We start from the raw sequence: 12,201 nt of genomic DNA, 5'->3' as shown, positions 1-12,201 counted from the left end.
AACTGGGGGAAAGAGATGTTAAAAGTGTGTATAACTTTTAAGTAATAAATTTAAGCAATGTATCTGCTAGATACATATATTTAAGGAATGAATTTGAGTTGAAAACACAGAAACAGAATACCATACTCATTCTTTTACCAGAGTTGTGTTATATTTTGAGCACCTATTATATATATATCCCAGGCATTGTGTAAGAAAACTGCAGGCCATGCAATAGTGCCACAGATGTAGTATGTGGGATAGAAGGTGGAAAGGAAAACAGGTAAGGAAGCAACATGGAGAGAAGATGTTCACTATGGGAAAGGTATGAGCCTGTCTATATGCTGAGAAGGAAAAGCCCATGGCAAGAGACAGAAGACACAGGTGACAAGAGGAAGAGCTGAAAAATAAAAGATCCTACGAAGGAAAGAGATAAGGGCAGCTCACTTGGAGCCCTGGCCTGGATGGGACTACTGAAGTAGACAGAAAGGCACCCAAACAAACCCAAGTGTGTAACTTTGTACAAGCTAAAGGCAATGATAACTCTGGCTCTATAGTCTCTACAAAGATTAAGGGTACCGTGTCAGCTGGCAAAGGTGGTGAGTGAGTGGCAGCCTGCCTCTGATAGAGGCTAGCGATGAGGGCATTCTAAGTTAAAAAGAAACTCAAAGGGCATTTTGGAGAAAAGTGAGAAATAAAATTTGGTTGGGACACTGGTTCATTCCCAGGTAAAACTGAAAAGGCAGAAAAGAGCTATTGTAGATAGCATTAACTACAGACACAAAGCACAATAAAGTAAGGTGTATCCTTTATTTAGCCTGAATATATCCAAAATATCATTACATTAAAAGCAAACTTCTAAAACAGATACATATTTTGTAAAAATGCATATATTAAATCAATTACAAAATTTCCTACATATGGTTTATACACAATAGCAGATAAAATGTAGACTAATATATGACATGTGCTTTGTTTAGGGAGCTAATCTTTTCCCTTAATTAAGTCCAACCAAGCTAAAGGCACAGCATTTTTCATAGTCTCAATATACCACAACGTCCCTGACAACCAAAATAGCAAAACTTTCTGTCAAATACATAACTTTCTATGAATATAGTTGACTTTATCATGAAAGATTTAAAAAAATAAATCCAAAAGGAAATAGCTTCTAGTGACACTGCTCATTTAGGTAAATGCTTACCTGAACCCACGTGGCCTGTATATTTGACAAGGCATTTTCCTGTCTCTATGCTCCATAGCAAAGCTGTGTGATCTGCAAGATCAAAATAAAAGTGTCATAGCAATCATCAATTTTACAATCTTTTTTGTTAAAAAAAAAATAAGATACACAAAAATGACTCTACTACTCCAGAATATTCTATGGATCTTAAAAAAAAAAAAAAGTTCCAAGAAGACTGGAAAGGTTGTGACTTGTTCAAAGCCACAGAGTTGGTAAATGAACAATCATGGACTCAATTTCCTAATCTACACTGACTGCACACAGTTTCATTAGTTTTCCTTTTCTTTACATAGCTGATAAAGAACCCAGGGCCGTGTGCATGCTAAGCAAGCTCTCTAACACTGAGAACCATTTCCAGTCCTATGTGGTTTCATTATTTTATGGAGATATTGAAATTTTTCAAAATATCTTTCAATATTAAAATTCAAACAGCATCTAAGTCTAGTTAGTTTATTTGACACACACAAAAAATATTCCTTTGGGTCTTTTATCTTAGATGCATTAAGAGTGGGGGAAAATTTTTAAGAAAAATCTGATAAATGCCAATTCTCCAAATAAAATTTCAGAAATATTAGTATCTTTTCAAGTTTTATTTGTAATTTCGAAAGCAACCTGAAGTGCTCATGTATATCATCGTTTCAAATAAGAGACAGAACTTTTCTTCACTGATATAACAAATATATCATGTTCTATTTTACCTTTTAAAAGTAAAGTCAGAGAAATGCAAATCAAAACTACTCTAAGATATCATCTCACTCCAGTCAGAATGGCAGCTATTATGAAGACAAACAACAATAAGTGTTGGCGAGAATGTAGGGAAAAAGGTACACTCATACACTGCTGGTAGGACTGCAAATTCGTACCGCCAATATGGAAAGAAATATGGAGATTCCTTGGAAATCTGGGAATGGAACCACCATTTGACCCAGCTATCCCTCTCCCCAGACTATACCCAAAGGACTTAAAAACAGCATACTACAGGGACACACAGCACAATTCACAATAGCTAAACTGTGGAGCCAACCTAGATGTCCTAGTGGATGAGTGGATAAAAAAAAAAATGTGGCATATATACACAATGGAATTTTACTCAGCATTAAAAGAGAATAAAATCATGGCATTTGCAGGTAAATGGATGGCGTTGGAGAAGATAATGCTGAGTAAAGTTAGCCAATCCCAAAAAAACAAATGCCAAATGTTTTCTCTGATATAAGGAGGCTGACTCATAGTGGAGTAGGGAGGGGGAGCATGGGAGGATTAGATGAATTCTAGATAGGGAAGAGGGGTGGGAGGAAAAGGGAGGGGGGGCAGGGGATTAGCAAGGACGGTGGAATGTGATGGACATCATTATCCAAAGTACATATATGAAGACACAAATTGGGTGTCCACCTACTTTATATACAAAGAGTTATGAAAAACTGTGGTATATATGTGTAATAAGAATTATAGCGCAAAAAAAAGTACACGTATAAAGGCATGAATTGGTGTGAACATACTCTATACACAAAGATATGAAAAATTGTACTCTATATGTGTAATAAGAATTGTAATGCATTCAATAAATCTAAAAAATCAATAAAACTAAAAAAAAAAAGTAAAGTCTAGTGAGTATTAAATTCTCACATGCTGGAAAATCATTTTCAAAAAACTGAGTACCATTTTAAATTTTGGCAATTTTTATCTGAAGGGTTACTATGTTATACCTATACCACCTTAGCTTTCCATAACGTCTCTTGCTATAGTGAGAAGAAAGAAGTCTCTCTCTAACACCCTACCCCCATGATTCATGCAGGCAAACCTTCTGAGTGGAGACTGGTGTCTCCACTGCCAGCTAAGCTCCCTAAATAATGTGCAGTTCCCTGAGCTCTACTTCACTAGTGAAAAAAAAAGAAATGTCAAATCTATCTACAAATCAGAAATATATCTGGCTATGAATAACAGGAACAAAGTCAACCAAAAAATACCTAACATTTTTAAAATACCCCACTTATGTAGCAGCCATAAGTGAATATTGATTCTTTAACATGACTAAGTTAAATTCAAGTATTTCCTTCCTCAGAAATTCAAGTCCACCATTGGCTGTCATCCTACCCATTGAACACAAAAAGGCCACTGATCCCAGACAGTCACCTACCTCAGTCAATTTGCAAGCAAAGTCACATCTCGATAAGCCAAATGGATCAGGGTGCAACTCACCAGCAGAGGCGGTCCCAAGCACCACTGGCTGTGTCCTTGCAACACTGACATCCCAGATACCATCCCTGTGGCCGATATACTCCTTTACAAGCTGGCAGACAGCCCTTGATGTGGTAGTTTTAAAGCTGGAGACAATCTAAAATTAAGAGGGGAAAGAGCATTTTTAAACATTTACTGAAGTGAATTTTTCTAAGTTACAAAGGAAAAACAAAAATAATCTCTTGAAAAAAAGCATAAATCACTTAATCACATATTGTAAACACTAAAGGAACACAATAAAAGCATGGACAGAACTGAAACGCCTTGCATAGTAAGTCAGGCTCGTTCAGCTGGGTATCACAGAGAAGGAAGACTTCCCCACTTCACTGGAGTCAGGTAAGTAATTCTTACTACAGAAAAAGGCATAGGTAGGCATTTTAAGTCACTCTTCCACAAATATGAAACATCAGACAAAATTTCCAAATTATTTAAAAAAAAACAAAGAGCTAGCTAGCCAACCAGACATGAAAAAGGAAGAATACCCGAACCATTAATATTATTGTGCTTCATGAAAATCTTTCAATTTTTTTTCTGTTTTTGATCATTTACACCAATCATATTTTATCAGAAGGGAAAAAGAGCCCGTGCTGGGAGAGGAACAAAAGACGACACTTTTAACAGATGAGCAGGTTTGTTTTAAACTGTTTATTGAGCACTTGCTCAAAGCCAGGCACTGCACTAGATGGAGGAACAGAGCTGAACAACACATGGACTCCTGGCCTTTTGGAAGCGCACAGTCTAATGGGAGTCAAACATGAAAACAATACAGACAATGAGGTACACACATAGGAAGATATTATCTCATATAATGATATACAACAAACAATTCTCGTTTCCTCTTATAGGAAAAATAAAATGAGTGAGGAAGAAACTAAAAAAGATGTCTTTGAAATTTCGTTTTTAAAGTGCTCTTAGATAAAAGAAAACCTTCTTAGCTTTTAAATAAATCAGAATATTGTAGATTATTCAGAATAATGAAACCATAAAACCAAGTGAAAGTCAAACATTGATGGCATCATACAACTTCAACACTAGTTTAGCAAAGCCCTAAAAATTGTGTTTGAATTTACTCTTAAATAAACACAAAAATGCACAATCCATTGTTACGTCAATTCAGGTATGTGCCATTCAAAGTATTTCCCTGATACAGTGAAAGACTAAAGCAAAATACTTGAGGAAGAATCCGACATTTTTACCAATAATACACAGATTCCGTCTCAGTTAGTTTAAATTTGACAGATAATATAAAAGGACTTGCTTAACTTCATTTCTTTCTGAAGGTGTTACCTATTCAATCCAGCAAAATGATCTCTCCACAATTTAACAAAGTGTTTTTGCTTACATAAAATGTTCTTTAAATACCAAATATCACAATATTTTAGTAGAGAGTGAAGTTAAAGACCACATACAACTTTCCCCATAGTAACTTGTAGTAAATTTCATTTTCCAACTCTCTCACCATTTCTAATATAAATAATAGTATTATAAGAAACCACATTTTTCACTTATCCCCTTCCTACAGTAAGAACAGAGGGGTTATCACTACCACCATGAGAGTCCAACTATATTCTTAATGTTGTAAGCACAAGATAATGTGCTGTTTATGAATATTGTAACATCATCTCATGTGTATCTTTCCAAAATGCCCACTATATTTTGACCATCTATTAACTTTAACTCTTTCTTTAAAACATTGACTTAGTCACAATCAAAAAGAGGCAACAAAACAGACTGAATTACTTAGAAGAAACATTCAAACTTTACAGTAAAGCAGCAGAATAGCAACTAAATGATGCTTAGGCCTATTATCCTAAATCATTTCAACTAAGATGCAATCTAAAGCACTTCCGAAAAAATCAGAAAGGGTTTGGGTTTTTTTCTTTTTTTTTTTTATTTCTACAATGAAAGATACTTTATAAAAATACTGGTTAACAATTTCACAAGTTTCTTTAAAGTAGTTTGCAGGTTAGACTATCTTACCTCCCTCCCAATGTAGCATTAGAAATACACCATTAGCCACCCAGGAAGGGGAAAAACCTCTTCTGGGTTTACTTAATACACTTGTGTTCCCACTATCTCACCAAACATGCTACTTGCCTTTCATGGCTCTGAGTCAGAAGGAAGGAAAGTAATGAATCTAGATTGTAGCATTTTTCTTGTTGCATTCATGCTTAGCTTTAATACCAAGAATCCATGCTGTAGTACAAATCAGAATATATTCTGTTACCAAATTATTTCTTCAATTTTCAGATAATGTTATTTCTTAAGATGAGTACACACAGTGTGCAAATGCTATTAAAAATCATTAGTATAATATGTTTCTTATAAATTCATATGAATTTCTAGTCCTAAAATGACTAAGTCTCTAAATATCTCCAATATATTTTTTAAAGCAGAGTATTATTGTACATATCCTTACCTTTGTCCAAACCTTATTTTGTATTGCTCATGGTAAAGGATAATTTTTTATGATTATTTCTTCCTCTACTTCAGAAACAATCAGAAAGTTTTAGAATTCTAAGATTGCACATTTTATACATACAACTGTTAAGCCCCAGAATAAGCAAAGTCATTCAAGATAATGCAACAAGAGATCAAATGAGGAAAAACATAATTTCACACTTTATTTTGAAAAAAAGGTTAAATTTATTAAAAATTTCAAAACAATGAGGGCTAGATAATAAGACCCCCCCAAAAAAAACAAAAATTAGCAACTTACATTCTAGGTGCTATCAAAGCAAAGAGTAGAAAATGTCAGCAACACTATCTCTTTTAAACAATAATTACCAAAAACTTCTAAATAAGAAGAAATAATAGAAACACTGATTTTTCCCTATTCATTATAAGTAATGTCACTGTAGATGTCATGCCATATAACTTTAAGTTCAGAGAACAAATTGAAAAAATAAAAAGCTAACAGTAATTAACTATGCAATCATAGCAGATTTCAACTTTTCCCCTCAGGGTTAGCCAAAGGAATGTACATTCACCATGAGTAGGTAATTTATCTTACACACTCAAAATACTCGCAACTAGAGATGCACACAAATATACCTCAAAACATTGCTTCATCATAGACAGTGACTTCCAAACAATTAAATCCTTACCATTTCAACATCAGCACAAAATACTTTAAAAGCTAAATTCCCTGAACTTATGCCCTTTATTTGCCTCAGAGACAGACCTTTACTTCCTCATCTTTCTCATACAAGATTTTTTAAAAGATAATGGTAACTTTAGCCCAAACATAATTTTAATTATATCTATTTATTTGCTTTCTCCAACTCAGAGCCTTTATGTCAAGCCAATTAAAAACAGAAAATATATTTTTCCTCTACAGACAATATATTTACTAATATATAACATATTGATCTCAGTAAATACTAGAGTTACTCAGTGTCTATGTGTCTACTTTCTTTAGTCTCTTAACATGATATTCTTTTAAAGATTAAGTTTTCCTAGAAACCAGACATTTATCTTTTTCTATTACACATTTCTAATTGGAAAATATGCAATTTAAAGTACACATCTGCACACCTTAAACACCACATGACTGGTTCGAGAGCCAGAGCCCTGCATACCTTGCTGGTTGAAGCCTTGTAAGTGGTCTTTAGTTTCTGAGAAAGCTGACTGGTACTGTGACTGGCTGTAGAGACAGAGAATCAAAAATCAAATACAATCAAACCACCCAAGGACCACAGCATTGCAAAGTGGATCTTTGTCTTACACAGAAAGAAAGTGAAAGCAGAAGGGCCTGTTTGCCCACGATAACATGGATCTCAAAGAGGAGATGGAACAAGGACCCAAGCCCCTTGGTTTATCTAGACCACACCTGAATTACATATTTTTCTAAAGTTTTGCTGAGAGCAAAAAAGAAAGTGAGTTAGTATCCTTCACTAAATTCCAAATTTACTTGGTAAATGATCTGTAAGAGAATACTTCAGAGGAGCATTCACCTTACCTTTTGTTTTGAGCTGGCCCTTACTCAGTTCTGCTCCATCAATCGCTTGTCCTTCAGCAGCTAAACGTTCATTAAGAGTATCAATTTCTCTCCGCACTAAGAATGAAAAAAAATTTTTCAAAAATGTAAAATTTTTTTATGCTTAAATGTTCACCACTTCTAAAACTTGTACACATAAAAGACAGAAATAATACTAAAAAAGCAAGATCACAAATTTCCAATAACTCAAGACATCATTCCAGATACCAGTCCAAAAATAAAAACTCAGGCAGGTGTGGTGGTGGACATCTTAATTCCAGCAACTGGGGAGGCTGAGGCAGAAGGATCACAAGTTCAAGGTCAGTCTCAGCAACTTAGCAAGTCCCTAAGCAACTTAGTGAGAGACCCTGTCTCAAAAAATAAAAAAGATTGGGAATTTGCTCAGTGGTTAAGCATCCCTGTTCAATCCCTGGTACCAAAAACAAAATAAAATAAAATAAATCTCTTACACTCTTGCTACCCCATGAAGACACAACTCTTAAGGGTCTCCCAGCAGAGTACCTGCATTTCAACATTGTTTTTTAACATAATTCCTTTGTGCTTTATTCTGTATACTTAAAAATATTATTATGATACTGTCTGAAATTTATTGAAATAGTCTACCTGAAGACACAGCAAATGAGGAAAAAACACAATTAACAATATGTAATTAATGGTGTATAACACCACATAATCTCCAAGTAACAATCACATATAAGAAATATTAAAGTTCCTGAAGAACTAGGAATTACAGAATAATGGGGTGTTAGGACATTTAAAAGGCAGGACTCCAGGAATAAAGAACAGGATAAGCAAAGAAAAAAGAAAGAAATATGGATCCTCAAGAGCAGACCTGTATGACCACACTTTTATTCATACTGGGGAGCAGAGAAGAGACTGGGCCAGGGAAGCAACAAGTTTAAGGACACAAAGCTACTGATGTGATACACCTGGTCCACATCTCAATAACCTACATCCTTGCCACAACACAATGCAGCCTCCTAGGACTCTATGAGGAAACTGGTAAGGTCAAAACTAAGCTAAGGGCTGAAGGCTCTATACCACACCCTATCGGAACAACTTAAACTTTATCTTAAGGATAGTAAGGAGCCACCAAAACTAGAAGTGCTACACAATGCAAACTCAAAGTGCCTTTCAGTTTCAGTAATTTGTAATCAATCATATAGTTTGTTTTATGGTTTGGGGAGTGAACCCATGGCCTTGTGCATGCTAGGCAAGCACTATAACACTGAGCTACCCAGTCCCTTTTTCTATTTTATTTTGAGACAGGGTCTCACTAAGTTGCCCAGGCTGGCCTTGAACTTGCGCTCCTCTGCCTCAGCCTCCCATAGCTAGGATTATAGCAGGTGTCACCATGCCCAGCATAATCCTATAGTTTCCTGAACAAACTACATGAATTTATAAAATACATAAGGCCTTAGATCACAATGGAAACTCATTGAGTTGAGTGCTAAAACTCTATCTAAAAATCAGACAAACAAAAAAAAAAAAAAACTCTTAGAATTAAGATGCCGTACGTGGCACCTACTTGGAATCACTTTTCCTCTACAAATTTTCAACATGAATTTTAAAAAAAGAAAAATCCAGTATTAAAACATTATATATTTTCCAACAGCAAAGTCTGAGTGACACAGGATTATATTCTCACTACTTATCTAATCAGTTATTTAGTTATAAAGTGAACAACAGTTTAATAATACAAATGCAGCGTGTTAATATTTCATTTTTGGAATCAACTTGTAGATAAACATGAAAGAATGAATAATAGTTATACTGGCATAATAAAAATTTATAAACATAAACTCTATGAAGTTTAGTTCTTAACATTTCATAATGAAACATTATTGCAATCAGCCTTCACTGTGCAGATCTAAAACTAGAAGTAAATTACATATGTTTACAGAAATAATCACAGAAGAATTAAAAGTGAAAAATGCAAAACACAGTTTCCTTTAAAAAGTTCAATAAGGTCAAGGAAAATGGCAGATATCTTTTTTCTCCTTTTATTGATATTTTGTAAGTATATGTAGACATTACTTCCAAACTAAAAATGAAAAAATAAAGTCAAGCTAATTAAAAATTTATGTTTAATAGGTTAGGTACTATATGCATTTTAGGAAATTTATAAATGATGGTATAGTAAAAACATGCATCAAAGTCATCTCAATTTACAGTATACTTGGTGAGGAAAAATAAAATGCATTTATTTCTTATGAAATTTCAACTTAGATTGATAGATATAGTAGGCTGAAAAACGGGCCAGAGGGCTCAATTTGAACACATCTTTATGAATGGAGGACATGCAGAAGGCTGGGTCAGACAGACAACAAGAGATTCCATCACTAAGGGAGGGAGGAGGTCCTGTGAGCCAAGTAGTATGGCAAGGGAACTGAATCCTGTCACATACCAACAAATAGGAAATATTCATCCCTAGAGCCTCCAGAAGGGAACACAGCTCTGCCAAGACCTTGACATTAGTGAGAATCATGTCAAACCTATATGACTCTAAGATAATAAATTTTATTTATTTTAAGCCACTGTTTGTTATAGTAAAATTGAAAATTAATACAGTGATGAACACCTATCCACAAATTTTACTCTCAAGATTTCTACACACAGGTACAAAGTTATAAAAGTGTATTAAGGGGCTGGGATTGTAGCTCGGTGGTAGAGCACTTGCCTAGCACATGCGAGGTACTGAGTTCAATCCTCAGCAACACATAAAAATAAATGACTAAAATAAAGGTGGGGTGGGGTTGTGGCTCAGCAGTAGAGCGCTAACCTAGCACGTGAGAGGTGCTGGGTTCAATCTTCAGCACCACATAAAAATAAATAAAATAAAGGTATTGTGTCCAAATACAACTAAAAAGAATAAAATAAAAATTTTTTAAAAAGTATTATGTCCATCTACACTAGAAAAATATATTTTTAAAAGTGTATTAAGAGATACTCACATTCTAAGTTTTCAATATAAAGGTTTTCAAATTCTCTTTCTATTTGACCGAACAGTTCCAGAAGTGTGGTGCGAACTGAGGAAGGTAGTTTAGAATCCTGTAGAAGAGAAAGATTTTAAAATAAATGAATGAATGAATGAATGAATGAATGTGAAACTCTAATACCAAGTACCAACATACTTTTTTCAAAGTAAATATCTTTTATCCTAAACTCTTATTTTATATAATATTGAATTCTATTTCTTATACATAACATGTTTACAAATTTTAAAGTGTTGCTCAGTGGTAGTGTGCATGTTTAGCATGCATGAGGCACCATTCAATCCCCAGCAACAAAAAAATTAAAAAAGCTTCAAATTTCCACAGAGAAAACAATAATCAAATTGTATAAATGGCTATATAGGGTAATATGAGATTTAAAAACAATTGCTTCTTCAAAATAACGTAATTTTTCTTTTACAAGATAAAAGCCTACCTATTCAAAAATTTTCCAAATTTGTAGAGAAGGCAATACCCATAGGTGAAATTACATTACAAATAGCCTTTAAGCTCTATCATATGCTATTATCAATGTATTTTAATACGTGCTTTATCATCTCATTAACATCCATTGTACTTCAAGCAAAATCAACTAGGTATGTCCTATAACTACTTAATTCCTAAAGGACTGTTACGAAGAGGGAAAAAAGGAAAATCTCACCTATAAGAGCAAAATGTCTATTAGTTAAGTGAAAACATTAACTTTTAAGTTCCCAGTTGGGCCACATTCTTCATGCCTTTGCATATCTTCTCTCACAACTCCAGTCTCTGTCTAAAAGTCAAGGGAAGGCAATGGGAAGAAGCAACATCTCAGCTGAATTTTAAGTAGGGTCAAATGAGTGAGCAGCATCGTAGACACCAAGTTAAGTATACAAAGCATTTACTTTTCCTGAACATTGCTAATAAGTAGAAAATTGTTGGATATCGTCTACACTCTAGTCTCCAGGGTAGAGCCTACAAGGGTCCTCCACTCACCCCAGCATTCAAGAATAATTCCCCTCCAAAAATTCTCAAGAAATATTTCTAAAATAATGTCCCAATATTTAACCGCTATCAGTGTGATTTTCCAAGAAACTTCTCAAATTTATGTATAGCACAGATTTTAGCAAATACATCAGTTATAAATTTTTACAAAAGATATGCTGTTTAATAAAATTCCTTCTTGGGTTAACTTTTTGTTTGGTTTTGTTTTGTACCAGGGATTGAACCCAAAGGCACTTAAACACTAAGCCACATCCCCAGTCCTTTTTTATACTTTTATTAAGAGACAGGGTCGCACTGAATTGCTTAGCCTAAGTTGCTGCGGCTGGCTCTGAACTCAAGATTCTCCTGCCTGAGCCTCTAATTACTCTGCTGGGATTATGGACATGTACCAACGTGTCTGGCTCAGGTTAACACTTTAGGAAGATAAACTTTAGAGAAAATGATAACATTTTAGCAATATGAGTTTTGTATTAATCACATATTTCTCATATAAATTTTGTAAAACAACTTAAAAATATTTACATGTAAAGCCACTAATTTAAAATTTGAGTCTGGCAGAACTGGTAATCTCAACATCCCTCTAAAATGTAGATAAAGAACATGAAAAAAACTTAAAAATTACAATGGAAATGTAAACTAAGCCAAAGAGGAAATCCCAATAACCACAAAATACAAAACATGAGCTTGTACTGAGCTGAGAAGTGCATTTAATATTTATTTGACCTGCCTCAAGGTCTCTGTGTATTCCACTCACTTCCTCTGCTGGAACA

The 12,201-nt window shown here is 34.3% G+C and overlaps 1 protein-coding gene across 2 annotated transcripts in view; it reads right to left on the bottom strand.

Moving 5' to 3' along the window:
- Wdr37 (WD repeat domain 37) overlaps positions 1-12,201 on the bottom strand; it is a 71,133-nt gene that overhangs the window by 40,124 nt on the left and 18,808 nt on the right. For both annotated transcript variants that reach the window (XM_071619875.1, XM_027948025.2), the window contains 5 exons: positions 10,409-10,505; positions 7,416-7,511; positions 7,036-7,100; positions 3,416-3,551; positions 1,181-1,252 (listed from right to left, as the gene is read on the bottom strand). In XM_071619875.1, the coding sequence (XP_071475976.1) occupies positions 1,181-1,252; positions 3,416-3,551; positions 7,036-7,100; positions 7,416-7,511; positions 10,409-10,505 (466 nt within the window). The remainder of the gene's footprint in view (positions 1-1,180; positions 1,253-3,415; positions 3,552-7,035; positions 7,101-7,415; positions 7,512-10,408; positions 10,506-12,201) is intronic.

The sequence above is a fragment of the Marmota flaviventris genome, chromosome 12 (assembly GCF_047511675.1).
Source record: "Marmota flaviventris isolate mMarFla1 chromosome 12, mMarFla1.hap1, whole genome shotgun sequence".
Lineage (NCBI taxonomy): Eukaryota > Metazoa > Chordata > Mammalia > Rodentia > Sciuridae > Marmota > Marmota flaviventris.
This window is presented reverse-complemented; position numbering and strand designations above follow the sequence as displayed.